Source organism: Oncorhynchus gorbuscha, linkage group LG15 (assembly GCF_021184085.1).
Source record: "Oncorhynchus gorbuscha isolate QuinsamMale2020 ecotype Even-year linkage group LG15, OgorEven_v1.0, whole genome shotgun sequence".
Classification (NCBI taxonomy): domain Eukaryota; kingdom Metazoa; phylum Chordata; class Actinopteri; order Salmoniformes; family Salmonidae; genus Oncorhynchus; species Oncorhynchus gorbuscha.
Window position 1 is genome coordinate 32,038,896 of NC_060187.1, and position 16,091 is coordinate 32,054,986.

At 42.8% G+C, this 16,091-nt stretch overlaps 1 protein-coding gene across 7 annotated transcripts in view; it reads left to right on the forward strand.

Annotated features, from left to right (window-relative positions):
* LOC123996936 (voltage-dependent R-type calcium channel subunit alpha-1E) overlaps nucleotides 1-16,091 on the forward strand; it is a 118,494-nt gene that overhangs the window by 65,625 nt on the left and 36,778 nt on the right. For 5 of the 7 annotated variants that reach the window (XM_046300799.1, XM_046300798.1, XM_046300802.1 and 2 more), the window contains exons 7-13: nucleotides 6,735-6,838; nucleotides 7,087-7,202; nucleotides 7,337-7,390; nucleotides 13,798-13,839; nucleotides 14,725-14,814; nucleotides 15,189-15,398; nucleotides 15,699-15,811. In XM_046300799.1, coding sequence (XP_046156755.1) covers nucleotides 6,735-6,838; nucleotides 7,087-7,202; nucleotides 7,337-7,390; nucleotides 13,798-13,839; nucleotides 14,725-14,814; nucleotides 15,189-15,398; nucleotides 15,699-15,811 — 729 coding nt within the window. The remainder of the gene's footprint in view (nucleotides 1-6,734; nucleotides 6,839-7,086; nucleotides 7,203-7,336; nucleotides 7,391-13,797; nucleotides 13,840-14,724; nucleotides 14,815-15,188; nucleotides 15,399-15,698; nucleotides 15,812-16,091) is intronic. The other 2 variants (XM_046300801.1, XM_046300805.1) reach the window with 1 other exon arrangement.

Consider the following 16,091-nt stretch of genomic DNA (forward strand, 5'->3'; position numbering starts at 1 on the left):
CAGAATTCAGATTTCGCAGTTCCGAGTTTCTAGTTGTTTTGAGCGCAGCAGAGGTCATGCTGGATTGACAGCATGGCCCATGTTGAATGTTTATCCTTTTAAGCTTGGACCCTTAAACCTAGACTTGGGACCACACACCCACTCCACTGAATAGCAGGCTAGTGATTGCTTTGCAATGCAATCTGATGTCTTCCAAACCATTCATTGTTGAATTTGCGATTTCAAACTTGTTGTGTAATGTTTATATCCAATGGCCGATGAGCACCTATATGTTTTATCTCTAATTTCTCTTCATTACTTCTCTTCATATGACAAGGATTGAAATGATTTTCCAGTAGATTGTCGACTTGATTCATTATAATGACTGCTAGCTTGATAGCTAAGATTTTGAAAGTCCAATCAAAGCTAATGTAGATATAACGTGATTTAACGTAATTTTATCTGTGGCCAGTGACCTTGAGCCGCCTTAGATGGGCACTTCTAAGATGCACTTCATAGATGTTGTGGTGACGTAGTGTCCCCATGAGCAACAGAACACTGAACCAATCACGGTGCAACAAGAGAACATCACAAACCTCTACGCTCCATATTCTCCGCTGGCTGCCCCACCACCACAGAAACCACTGAGCCAATCACGGTGGAACAAGAGAACATCACAAACCTCTACGCTCCATATTCTCCGCTGGCTGCCCCACCACCACAGAAAGCACTGAGCCAATCACGGTGCAACAAGAGAACATCACAAACCTCTACGCTCCATATTCTCCGATGGCTGCCCCACCACCACAGAAAGCACTGAGGCAATCACGGTGCAACAAGAGAACATCACAAACCTCTACGCATCATATTCTCCGATGGCTGCCCCACCACCACAGAAAGCACTGAGCCAATCACGGTGCAACAAGAGAACATCACAAACCTCTACGCTCCATATTCTCCGATGGCTGCCCCACCACCACAGAAAGCACTGAGCCAATCACGGTGCAACAAGAGAACATCACAAACCTCTACGCTCCATATTCTCCGATGGCTGCCCCACCACCACAGAAAGCACTGAGCCAATCACGGTGCAACAAGAGAACATCACAAACCTCTGAGCCAATCACGGTGCAACAAGAGCTCCATATTCTCCGATGGCTGCCCCACCACCACAGAAAGCACTGAGCCAATCACGGTGCAACAAGAGAACATCACAAACCTCTACGCTCCATATTCTCCGATGGCTGCCCCACCACCACAGAAAGCACTGAGCCAATCACGGTGCAACAAGAGAACATCACAAACCTCTACGCTCCATATTCTCCGATGGCTGCCCCACCACCACAGAAAGCACTGAGCCAATCACGGTGCAACAAGAGAACATCACAAACCTCTACGCTCCATATTCTCCGATGGCTGCCCCACCACCACAGAAAGCACTGAGCCAATCACGGTGCAACAAGAGAACATCACAAACCTCTACGCTCCATATTCTCCGATGGCTGCCCCACCACCACAGAAAGCACTGAGCCAATCACGGTGCAACAAGAGAACATCACAAACCTCTACGCTCCATATTCTCCGATGGCTGCCCCACCACCACAGAAAGCACTGAGCACAATCACGGTGCAACAAGAGAACATCACAAACCTCTACGCTCCATATTCTCCGATGGCTGCCCCACCACCACAGAAAGCACTGAGCCAATCACGGTGCAACAAGAGAACATCACAAACCTCTACGCTCCATATTCTCCGCTGGCTGCCCCACCACCACAGAAAGCACTGAGCTAGGCTGAACCACCTGCATTTTGGAGCTGTCTTATTCAAGAAAGCAAAAAAGAGACCATGTTTGCATTCAGCCTTATTAACTTAATGATTTTTATATATTTTTCATTGTTTGCAAACTGATATGTGACACATATTGATGCCAAAATAACATTCAAAACAGGCCAAAACAGGGGGGAAATTATATGATTATGTTTTTAGCCAAACAGGTGGGGCTCAAAACCCCCTTGAATGACTGGTCATCACTGGTGGTGCGACATGGTAAAAAAAAAAAAATTCAGTACATATTGTGCTCTTCTGTCACACGTTGCAGGGTTATCTCCGAAGGGAAAAAACTGTGTTCGTTGTTTGCAGTAACTTCATTGTTGATATAATATCACAAACGAACGGGGCTGTTTCACCATTAAGGATTCCAACTTTAATGCCTCTTCCTCTTTCCCCATTCATTTCGCTCTCATGCTAATATCACAGTGGAGTAGCAGCCTATTGAACCCTCTGTTGTTTGTTAATGATGGTGATGCAATACAATGCAATACAACTTCATTCATGGCATGCCTAGGGATATTAGTAACATCAGCATGTGCCAATGTATGCTGATGAATAGCTTTATTTAGAAATGACAAACTTCTACTGTGTTGGATAGCATCTACCACAAGTGTAACATGTTGAACGTGATAGCAATAGCATTTTGTCAGCTTGTATTTAATTCTTTTCTTTTCTAGACATGGTGATGGCACTGGTTTCAGAGCAAGAATCAATGAGTTGCCAATTGAAGAATGTTGAAGCCCTCTTGCCTTTTTGTGTTGACAAAATGAGTCAATATAGTGAAAAGGGCCTGGACACAAGAACATAATATTTGATCTCATTTCAGCAATTTATCAAAATGCTAATTTGAAAATGAAAATGCCTGTGGCTTTACTCTGGATAACATGCTTGCCATATGCTCCACAACCTCTGAAAACCACTGTCCTCACCAGGGTAATCATACAGTGTAGATCAAAGATACCCTGGGATTGAGATTCACGGAAAGATTATCCTAACACATCTTCCATAAGGTAGTGGAAAATACATTGAATTGATTTTGATAAAAGATGTCATTTCCACTGCTTGACTACCAGTGTAGCACAGTGTATAATAGGCCTACCCACAGAGCATAGATGCCAGGCCATACTTTCTGCTCACTGCTTTCACGGCTCCTTATTTAAATTGATGGAAGCAGATGATTTTCTGCTGTGATTCTATTATGTTGACTGACATTATGGTGAATGTAATTTATTAAGGAATGAAGAGAGACAGTGGAGGGTAGAGAATGAGAGTCTGCTCTGGTGGTTAAAAGGGCTAGCAGACAAGATAATCTCTAATACAGTTTGCTGTTTTATATTCCTTTCTACAGGAATGCAAACACTGCATGCACGTACACACACACACTCAGTCAAACACTGCATGCACGTACACACACACACTCAGTCAAACACTGCATGCCCGTACACACACACACTCAGTCAAACACTGCATGCACGTACACACACACACTCAGTCAAACACTGCATGCACGTACACACACACACACTCAGTCAAACACTGCATGCACGTACACACACACACTCAGTCAAACACTGCATGCACGTACACACACACACTCAGTCAAACACTGCATGCACGTACACACACACACTCAGTCAAACACTGCATGCACGTACACACACACACACTCAGTCAAACACACGTGCACATGTAGAGTGTATTTCCAAAAAGCTACATCCACCAATTTTTCAGATTTCGTTTTTTTCATCAGTAATGATTGCTTATGGTTTCCTTCATGTGTGTGTAAAATATTACTGCTTTCCTCGATTTGTAATTGGAGATTTATGTATGAAAATGTGTTTTTCTGCAAAACGCTATATATCCATTGTTTAACTGGAATGAAATGTTCTTATACAAAATATTTGACTCTGATATGTGGTTGTCTCACCTAGCTATCTTAAGATGAATGTACTTACATTAAGTCGCCCTGGATGAGCATCTGCTGAATGACAAAAATGTCAAATGTAAATGTTTTCAAGTACAGTGAAATGCCTTTCTTGCGAACTCAAAACCCAACAATGCAATAATCAATAACAATGTATTACTAGAAAAAACACATGCAAAGTAAGAATAGGAAATATGAAATACACATGTAATTACGTAAGTAAGCATACTATATACAGTACATAAAATATTTACAAAGTCAGTTCCAATAACATATTTACATGTGCAGGACTACTGGAGTAATGGAGGTGGATATGTACAGTATAGGTGTAAGAGGACTAGGCAACAGGATATAAGATTAACAGAGTAGCAGCAGGTTGTATGTGAGTGGGTGTGCGGGTGTGTAGAGTCAATATAAATGTATCTGCATATGTGTGAGTGAGCAAATGAATGTGTGTGTGTGTGTGTGTGTGTGTGTGTGTGTGTGTGTGTGTGTGTGTGTGTGTGTGTGTGTGTGTGTGTGTGTGTGTGTGTGTGTGTGTGTGTGTGTGTGTGTGTGTGTGTGTGTGTGTGTGTGTGTGTGTGTGTGTGTGTGTGTGTGTGTGTGTGTGTGTGTGTGTGTGTGTGTGTGTGTAGGGTCATGTTAGTGTGCAAAGAGACAGTGCAAATATTGAAATAAAAGGTCAATAAATATACTAGGTACACTCAGATAGTCCATGTAGCTATAGTGTTAGCTATTTCTCAGTCGTATTTCTCAGGGATGAAAGCTGTTCAAGAGCCTGTTGGTGTTGGACTTGATGCACCAGTACCTCTTGCTGTGCGGCAGTTGAGAAAATAGTCTATGTCTTGGGTGGTTGGGGTCTTTGACAATTTTCCTGGGCCTACTTTTCATAGTGCCTGATATAGAGGTCCTGGATGGCAGGGAGCTCGGCTCCAGTGATATACTGGGCTGTCCGCATAACCCTCTGCAGCGCCATGCAATCGAGGGCGGTGCTATTGTCATACCAAGCAGTGATGCAGCCAGTCAATATGCTCTCAGTGGTACAGCTGTAGAACCTTTTTAGGATTTGAGGGCCCATGCCAAATTTTTCTTTCTTTTTTTACATACGGTACAGAGCTCATATTACTGTATTGAATTATTTAAAATAATAATAATAATAATAATATTGTACATTTCTTTATAAAATGTTTAGCTATTTGTTACATTTGACTGTGTAAAACCTACTGTGTAAAAGCTAGCAGTACTACTTATTTGTCTAAGAGTGAAGTGCAAAAAAACGTGATTATTTGCCTCTCCGAAATGAAACCATCATGTGATAGATTTTAAATTAAACAAATGTGTGTCTGTCATTGAACAAAGCCATGCCTTGATAAGATAGTGAAAAAACACACCAATCTCTTTCATCATTTCTTTAAACAATAAAAACTAATTTACCAACATTTCTGAAAGTGGAAACAGTATACAGTGTTTTGGAGTGAAACTCTTCATATGTACACTTACACAGACTCTTAGTCAGTCAGTAAGTCACTCACAAACAAACCGATCCATCCACTTCATTGCAGTCTGCTAAAACAAGGTTGAGTACAGATGCTGCTCTTTATTGTTTTCATTGCATTCTCTGATACAGAATCCACTTACTGCCATACAGGATCCAACCTCCCCTCTCATGTTGCCCCAGAGCTAATCAATACTTTTGTTCTCTCTAGGATTGAGACACCAGCAGGCAGTTGCTGCCTCATCCTCCCTGCTGCACACTATATCCTTCTGTTTTAACGCAGATCAAATTGCTTTTCAGTTTCATATATATCCATTATGTTCCCCAAAGTCCACATTCAGTGAAAACCATTTATACAGTAAAAACCATTTATACAGTGAAAACCGTTTATACAGTGAAAACCATTTATACAGTGAAAACCGTTTATACAGTGAATACCGTTTATACAGTGCAAACCGTTTGTAAATCGTGGACAAAGGGAATTGTCACATGGAGGTAGAGAACAGAAAAGGCCCCCTCATAAAGTTAGTGAGAGTTCTGTATAACTGTGAAACTGAAGATTTGGGGCACAGCCTAATAGCTTGTTAAAGACTACCACTCTCTGACTCTGAATGCTGCTGTCTGATAAAGCACAGATACCCAAGGTGCAACAGCATGCAGACAGTGCACAGCAGGTCAATGGAACGCAAGCCAGTACGCTTTACACTGGCTTTAGTCAGGAGCTCGTCATAGCCATGTTTACTTGTTAACAATTGCTTGGGATCGTGGTAACACCACCTTTTAGATAATTAAGGGATAGCTCATCCAAATGACCAAATGACACATTGGTTTCCTTAACCTGTCAGCAGTCTATGGACAAGCTAATCCATGCCATGCTTTGGTCTTATTTCCCTGGGACTGTTTCCAAATGCTGTTTAAGCATTTGTGGCACCAATCCCAACCAGGTCCTAGCACCAATGTTAGCATTTTTCACACATCATGTCCAAATCATCCAAAAATATCTAAACTTGATTGTGAAGATCAACAAAGTCATAGATGATTTGAACATGGTTCACACAAAAATATAATATTGGTACCATGACTTTGTGGTATTTGTGCCGATATTATACATTTTTGTGTGTGTGGACGGTATCTGGAGCCCAGACTATTTACGGCTCCGTCTGCAGCTCTGCACTGCCTCAACGCTTCAGGAGCATTCCTTCTGGTTCCTCTCTCATGGCGTCCCACTCTCACTAATGGATGAATAAACTCTGACTGTAGGATGGAACAGAGCCAGAGACATGCATGTCCATATTGGGCTCAATCCTGTAACTTGACAGGACTGTAACTTGCACTTTGCACAAATCATGCATTGATGATGATCTCAAAACATGATTTATAATCATGGGTCTCAGGTGCAGAACAACAATGTGGGGCTCCATTTTTTGTGTTGGTATGTAGTATAACAACACAGTGCTTTCTCCTGGATTCAATAGCTCCTGGTTATTGTCTTTTATCTCTACAGACCAACGATGCCTTAGGCCCCACGTGGAACTGCATGTACTTCATCCCTCTGATAATCATTGGCTCCTTCTTCGTGCTGAACCTGGTTTTGGGAGTTCTCTCAGGGTGAGTCCAACTTAACATTTACAGCAGCACTGTGGCACCGCCACATTGTGCCGGGGTGGCTGACATGTATGTTTTCAAAAGGTGAATGCACAATATGCTCTAATTAACTGCATGGGAAGCAGACAAGGTTAGAGTCTCCCTCCACCACACTACTTCTCTCCCATGGTGTCTGAATGATGCAGAGAAGAATAAGCGCTGAACAGCAGGTCCCAGAACAGTCATTATCTGCTGTTGTGTTTGGCTTGCAGGGAGTTTGCCAAGGAGAGGGAGCGGGTGGAAAACCGCAGGGCATTCATGAAGCTCCGGAGGCAACAGCAAATTGAGCGGGAACTCAATGGCTACCGAGCCTGGATCGACAGAGCAGGTACTAAAACCACTGTCTGTATTACACTATAGACCCAATACATGTCATGCTTTTAAAAGGTTACCTCAGAAATGTCCTTGATATTTACTTTCATACTGTATGAATCAGACTTCATTGTTGTGGCTGCTTTGCAGAAGAGGTGATGCTTGCGGAGGAGAATAAGAATTTAGGACCTTCTGCTCTTGATGGTAAGAATGGAAAGACGGCCCCATTGGTTATATTGTCTTTAGACCCCTGCATTAGTTTACAGTTTATCTGTCTGTACTGGATTATTGGCATTCTGTTTTGTACACATGACTGTCTACTATGAGAATATTTCTCATCTGCCTGTCCTCTAAGACAACCACACATAACCACACATAACTAAAATTATTGGCCGAGACTGAAACATATAATTTGTAGAAAATTGTCATTGTTATTTGTAATTTAATAATATCATATTAACCTATGCGCTGTGCATGATACATACAGTGGGGCAAAAAAAGTATTTAGCCAGCCACCAATTGTGCATGTTCTCCCACTTAAAAAGATGAGAGAGGCCTGTAATTTTCAATGACAGACAAAACGAGAAAGAAAATCCAGAAAATCACATTGTAGGATTTTTTATGAATGTATTTGCAAATTATGGTGGAAAATAAGTATTTGGTCAATAAATAAAATGTATCTCAATACTTTGTTATATACCCTTTGTTGTCAATGACAGAGGTCAAATGTTTTCTGTAAGTCTTCACAAGGTTTTCACACACTGTTGCTGGTATTTTGGCCCATTCCTCCATGCAGATCTCCTCTAGAGCAGTGATGTTTTGGGGCTGTTGCTGGGCAACACGGACTTTCAACTCCCTCCAAAGATTTTCTATGGGGTTGAGATCTGGAGACTGGTTAGGCCACTCCAGGACCTTGAAATGCTTCTTACAAAGCCACTCCTTCGTTGCCCAGGCGGTGTGTTTGGGATCATTGTCATGCTGAAAGACCCAGCCACGTTTCATCTTCAATGCCCTTGCTGATGGAAGGAGGTTTTCACTCAAAATCTCACGATACATGGCCCCATTCATTTTTTCTTTTACACGGATCAGTCGTCCTGGTCCCTTTGCAGAAAAACAGCCCCAAGGCATGATGTTTCCACCCCCATGCTTCACAGTAGGTATGGTGTTCTTTGGATGCAACTCAGCATTCTTTGTCCTCCAAACACGACGAGTTGAGTTTTTACCAAAAAGTTCTATTTTGGTTTCATCTGACCATATGGCATTCTACCAATCTTCTTCTGGATCATCCAAATGCTCTCTAGCAAACTTCAGACGGGCCTGGACATGTACTGGCTTAAGCAGGGGACACGTCTGGCACTGCAGGATTTGAGTCACTGGCGGCGTAGTGTGTTACTTATGGTAGGCTTTGTTCTGGGATTTTTGCTCACCGTTCTTGTGATGATTTTGACCCCACGGGGTGAGATCTTGCATGGAGCCCCAGATCGAGGGAAATTATCAGTGGTCTTGTATGTCTTCCATTTCCTAATAATTGCTCCCACAGTTGATTTCTTCAAACCAAGCTGCTTACCTATTGCAGATTCAGTCTTCCCAGCCTGGTGCAGGTCTACAATTTTGTTTCTGGTGTCCTTTGACAGCGCTTTGGTCTTGGCCATAGTGGAGTTTGGAGTGTGACTGTTTGAGGTTGTGGACATGTGTCTTTTATACTGATAACACGTTCAAACATGTGCCATTAATACAGGTAACGAGTGGAGGACAGAGGAGCCTCTTAAAGAAGAAGTTACAGGTCTGTGAGAGCCAGAAATCTTGCTTGTTTGTAGATGTGATTTTCTGGATTTCTTTTCCTCATTTTGTCTGTCATAGTTGAAGTGTACCTATGATGAAAATTACAGGCCTCTCTCATCTTTTTAAGTGGGAAAACTTGCACAATTGGTGGCTGACTAAATACTTTTTTGCCCCACTGTGGATAACCACACATTATTTTACATAGGTAAGTGCTAGCGAGGAAAAGTAGGTGTTTTGATTCTCACTGTTAATTTCAGTCTCTCCTGAGGCCTGATATGTATACATTATGTCTCATTGAGTGTTGGAACTTACAGTACAATCTGTTTGGTTGACTCTGAAAGTCATTTACTAACACTTTCTCATGACAGTGTAACTACTTTGAGCAGTTTTGTCTCGCAATACTCTTAAACGTGTGTGCTATCCTGTTTTTGTAATATATCTGGGCTTGTGTGTACTCACAATATACAGTACCAGTCAAAAGTTTGGACTAACCAACTCATTCAACTCATTATTTTTACTATTTTCTACATTGTAGAATAATAGTGAAGACATCAAAACTATGAAATAACACATATGGAATCATGTAGTAACCAAAAAAGTATTGGTAGCCACCATTTGCCTTGCTGATTCCATATGTGCAATTCTCTCAACCAGCTTCATGAGATAGTCACCTGGAATGCATTTCAATTAACAGGTGTGCCTTCTTAAAAGTTTATCTGTGGAATTTATTTCCTTCTTAATGCGTTTGAGCCAATCAGTTGTGTTGTGACAAGGTAGGGGTGGTATACAGAAGATAGTCCTATTTGGTAAAAGACCAAGTCCATATTATGGTAAGAACAGCTTAATTAAGCAAAGAGAAACAACAGTCCATCATTACGTTAAGACATGAAGGTCAGTCAATCTGGAAAATGTCAAGAATTTTGAAAGTTTTTTCAAGTGCAGTCACAAAAACCATCAAGTGCTATGATGAAACTGGCTCTCATGAGGACCGCCACGGGAAAGGAAGACCCAGAGTTACATCTGCTGCAGAGGATACGTTCATTAGAGTTACCAGCCTCAGAAATTGCAGCCCAAATAAATGCTTCACAGAGTTCAAGGAACAGACACATCTCAACATCAACTGTTCAGAGGAGACTGCGTGAATCAGGCCTTCATCGTCAAATTGCTGCAAGGAAACCACTACTAAAGGAAACCGATAAGAGGAAGATAATTGCTTGGGCCAAGAAACATGAGCAATGGACATTAGACCGATGGAAATCTGTCCTTTAGTCTGATGAGTCAAATGTTGCGATTTTTGGTTCTTTGTGAAGCGCAGAGTTCAAATCAAATCAAATCAAATTTATTTATATAGCCCTTCGTACATCAGCTGATATCTCAAAGTGCTGTACAGAAACCCAGCCTAAAACCCCAAACAGCAAACAATGCAGGTGTAAAAGCACGGTGGCTAGGAAAAACTCCCTAGAAAGGCCAAAACCTAGGAAGAAACCTAGAGAGGAACCGGGCTATGTGGGGTGGCCAGTCCTCTTCTGGCTGTGCCGGGTAGAGATTATAACAGAACATGACCAAGATGTTCAAATGTTCATAAATGACCAGCATGGTCAAATAATAATAAGGCAGAACAGTTGAAACTGGAGCAGCAGCACAGTCAGATGGACTGGGGACAGCAAGGAGCCATCATGTCAGGTAGTCCTGGGGCACGGTCCTAGGGCTCAGGTCCTCCGAGAGAGAGAAAGAAAGAGAGAATTAGAGAGAGCATATGTGGGGTGGCCAGTCCTCTTCTGGCTGTGCCAGGTGGAGATTATAACAGAACGTGGCCAAGATGTTCAAATGTTCATAAATGACCAGCATGGTTGAATAATAGTAAGGCAGAACAGTTGAAACTGGAGCAGGAGCATGGCCAGGTGGACTGGGGACAGCAAGGAGTCCTCATGTCAGGTAGTCCTGGGACATGGTCCTAGGGCCCAGGCCAGTTGAAACTGGAGCAGCAGCATGGCCAGGTGGACTGGGGACAGCAAGGAGTCATCATGTCAGGTAGTCCTGGGGCATGGTTCTAGGGCTCAGGTCCTCCGAGAGAGAGAAAGAAAGAGAGAAGGAGAGAATTAGAGAACGCACACTTAGATTTACACAGGACACCGAATAGGACAGGAGAAGTACTCCAGATAAACAAACTGACCCTAGCCCCCGACACATAAACTACTGCAGCATAAATACTGGAGGCTGAGACAGGAGGGGTCAGGAGACACTGTGGCCCCATCCGAGGACACCCCGGACAGGGCCAAACAGGAAGGATATAACCCCACCCACTTTGCCAAAGCACAGCCCCCACACCACTAGAGGGAAATCTTCAACCACCAACTTACCATCCTGAGACAAGGCCGAGTATAGCCCACAAAGATCTCCGACACGGTACAACCCAAGGGGTGGGGGGGAACCCAGACAGGCCGACCACAACAGTGAATCAACCCACCCAGGTGACGCATCCCCCCCAGGGACGGCACGAGAGAGCCCCAGCAAGCCAGTGACTCAGCCCCCGTAACAGGGTTAGAGGCAGAGAATCCCAGTGGAAAAAGGGGAACCGGCCAGGCAGAGACAGCAAGGGCGGTTCGTTGCTCCAGAGCCTTTCCGTTCACCTTCCCACTCCTGGGCCAGACTACACTCAATCATATGACCCACTGAAGAGATGAGTCTTCAGTAAAGACTTAAAGGTTGAGACCGAGTTTGCGTCTCTGACATGGGTAGGCAGACCGTTCCATAAAAATGGAGCTCTATAGGAGAAAGCCCTGCCTCCAGCTGTTTGCTTAGAAATTCTAGGGACAATTAGGAGGCCTGCGTCTTGTGACCGTAGCGTACGTATAGGTATGTACGGCAGGACCAAATCAGAGAGGTAGGTAGGAGCAAGCCCATGTAATGCTTTGTAGGTTAGCAGTAAAACCTTGAAATCAGCCCTTGCTTTGACAGGAAGCCAGTGTAGAGAGGCTAGCACTGGAGTAATATGATCAAATTTTTTGGTTCTAGTCAGGATTCTAGCAGCCGTATTTAGCACTAACTGAAGTTTATTTAGTGCTTTATCCGGGTAGCCGGAAAATAGAGCATTGCAGTAGTCTAACCTAGAAGTGACAAAAGCATGGATTAATTTTTCTGCATCATTTTTGGACAGAAAGTTTCTGATTTTTGCAATGTTACGTAGATGGAAAAAGCTGTCCTCGAAATGGTCTTGATATGTTCTTCAAAAGAGAGATCAGGGTCCAGAGTAACGCCGAGGTCCTTCACAGTTTTATTTGAGACGACTGTACAACCATTAAGATTAATTGTCAGATTCAACAGAAGATCTCTTTGTTTCTTGGGACCTAGAACAAGCATCTCTGTTTTGTCCGAGTTTAATAGTAGAAAGTTTGCAGCCATCCACTTCCTTATGTCTGAAACACATGCTTCTAGCGAGGGCAATTTTGGTGCTTCACCATGTTTCATTGAAATGTACAGCTGTGTGTCATCCGCATAGCAGTGAAAGTTTACATTATGTTTTCGAATAACATCCCCAAGAGGTAAAATATATAGTGAAAACAATAGTGGTCCTAAAACAGAACCTTGAGGAACACCGAAATGTACATTTGATTTGTCAGAGGACAAACCATTCACAGAGACAAACTGATATCTTTCCGACAGATAAGACCTAAACCAGGCCAGAACATGTCCGTGTAGACCAATTTGGGTTTCCAATCTCTCCAAAAGAATGTGGTGATCGATGGTATCAAAAGCAGCACTAAGGTCTAGGAGCACGAGGACAGAGTTGATGAACGGATGATCTCCCCATGTGTGGTTCCCAACGTGAAGCATGGAGGAGGAGGTGTGATGGTGTGGGGGTGATTTGCTGGTGACACTGTCTGTGATTTGTCTATAATTCAAGGCACACTTAACCAGCATGGCTACCACAGCATTCTTCAGTGATATCACATCTGGTTTGCACTTAGTGGGACAATAATTTGTTTTTCAACAGGACAATGACCTAACACATCTTCAGGCTGTGTAAGGGCTATTTTACCGAGAAGGAGAGTGATGGAGTGCTGCATCAGATGACCTGGTTCCACAATCACCCAACCTCAACTCAGTTGAGATGGTTTGGGATTAGTTGGACCGCAGAGTGAAGGAAAAGCAACCAACAAGTGCTCAGCTTATGTGGGAACTCCTTCACGACTGTTGGAAAAGCACGACTTTTGGAAAAGCATTCCAGGTGAAGCTGGTTGAGAGAATGCCAAGAGTTTGCACAATTCTTGAAGATTATAAATACATTGTATAATAATATTGAAGACATCAAAACTATGCAAAGCTGCATCAAGACAAAGGGTAGCTACTTTGAAGAATCTCAAATATAAAATATCTTTTGATTTGTTTGACACTTTTTTGGTTACTACATGATTCCATATGCGTTATTTCATCGTTTTGATGTCTTCACTATTATTCTGCAATGTAGGAAATAGTAAAAATAAATAAAAACCATTGAATGAGTAGGTGTGTCCAAACTTTTGACTGGTACTGTATATCTATTCCAAAGACATATTTAGAAGCAAATCTTCACAAGAATAGCTATGCCTAAAATACCATTGTTGTTGCTTCTGATGTGGTGCACTTCAAAAACAACTTTGGTTAGGATTATTGAGGACCATGCATGCTGTACCCCCAAAACAATAATCTCTGCTACCTCAATATCAATATGGACATTTAAACCTACAAGACAAGCCCTTGCACAAAGCTATGCCTCTATCAAGTGAAGCATGATTCCCCCCCCCAACAAACAAACAAACAAATCGTTTTTATTAAATGTTGATTGACAGCTCCCAAGAGGCTGTCTGAATGGAATACAGGCGGTAACCATGGTGAGGAACAACTTCTATTCTACACTTACTTGCCACCTTTTGTTCCTTTTCAACAACTCAGTCTGACATGAACATTTAAATAAAGCCAGCTATTGTTCCACAAAACACACTTACAAATAAACCACGAGCCATTCTGAACTTCAAACATTTAATTTGGCACAAGCGAACCAAAAGTAGCCGTAAAAAGTTCCAGCTGTTCCAGTGGAAACAAATTCAGAAGATGTAATAGCTTTGAGAGAGTGCGCCAGTGTTGCCATAGCAACTCAAATTAAATGTCTGGGTGTCAGCCAGTGTGTGCCTCGTGCAAACACTATTGGTTCACTGGCTTATTAAAAGGGAGAAAGTCTAGGTAAATATGAATAAATACATGAGATTCTAACCAAAAGGCGGTGGGGGTGTACGAGGGTTGGCTGGAGGAAGAGTTCAACTTACCCTGATAATTCATGGTTATTTCCGCATTAGGCACATATACAATGATATGTGTGCATCAATACAGCTCTTTAGAATGCTTATGGTATGATATTGTCTCAAACTTAATGTGAGTGTGGGTTATAGCCCAGATAATAGAACCAACAAAAACAACGATTAGTTGAAGTTAAGTTGGGTTCATCATACAGTAATAACAATAGATGCATATTTTAATAACACCATGTTGCTGTAATCTGTTGCACATGTCTACTAAATGCATATGTTTGTACTCTTGTTTTACAATACCCAAAGCACTAAACACAGTGGCATGTAAATGCATTTATTATTTTCACCATTCTCTTCTTGTTAGTAATGCCCTCATGATCTTGTGTGTCTCATGACATGTTTGGAGTGTCAGAAACGTTGTGTTTTGTGTGGGCTTTCTGCGGGGTGACAATGTGAAACCTTTGGCTGCAGTGCTGAAGAGGACCACCATCAAGAGGAGAGGGGTGGATGCCGTCCATCGGGGCCCAGAGGAGGAGCAGTACGGTGACATCTCTTCTGTGGGTGAGTGTGTGTGTGAAGCCACTGAAAAAAGCAGTATGTTGTAGCTAACATCCCAAATGGTTGAATGATCTGCCATCAGGCAACAGGCACCCCCTCCGTATTAGACTGTAATTACAGAGGAGATTGTCATTGTCGTATTGGGAATAAGACTGGAAATGGCAGCTCATCAGTTCCAGCCATCATTACATGTTACAGTCAGTGGCGAGGCTAAATGGACGAGAAGGCCTTTGGCTCTTTGTTTTCCTGTTGGAGAAATTGTATCTATTGTGCAAGTGAAACATTTGACAGAGGAGAGATCTAAAATATACTGTCTATTTGTGATTGCACTACTAGGGGGAGTTTAGTAATGATCTTAAATGGGCTGTCCCCTCCAGGCATCCCGATGACCAGAGCCAGCATCAGGAGTGCTAAGAGAGGACCCACGGCTTATTTCAAGCGGAAGGAGCGTCTGCTGCGTATCTCTATCCGCCGCATGGTGAAGACACACACCTTCTACTGGACCGTACTGGGCCTGGTGGCCCTCAACACACTCTGTGTGGCCATCGTCCATCACAACCAGCCCCACTGGCTGTCTGTGTTCCTCTGTAAGTCACACACACACACACACACACACACACACACACACACACACACACACACACACACACACACACACACACACACACACACACACACACACACACACACACACACACACACACACACACACACACACACACACACACACACACACACACACACACACACACACACACACACACACACACACAGGTACATACCATCATCTCCATCCAAAATAAATCAAGTCGAGTGACAATCTTTGAGATTATTGTTTTCTGCTGTGTTTATGAGTGTTGTTGTTGCTGTTGTTGTCTGCATTTCAGACTATGCAGAGTTTCTCTTCCTGGGTCTGTTTCTCACTGAGATGTGTTTAAAGATGTACAGCCTGGGACCCAGACTCTACTTCCACTCCGCCTTCAACCGCTTCGACTGCGGCGTGAGTCCCTTTATTTTTCTGCCTCATCTCTAACCAACATGGAGACACCATGCCAGATGGAAAGACAGGGACATACTATAGATTATAACATTTACCCCAGTACGAGGGAGTGAGAGGAAATGCTTTACTTAAAACATTGGACAGTGACTTAAAGGGGCAATCCGCAGTTGTTGCTTCCATTTTAAGACTTATAAATTCATTATATATACTCATTGATTCTTGAAGAATATAAATGCAACATGAGCTTAGTTCGACCGTTGTACCCCATCAGAACCGAATA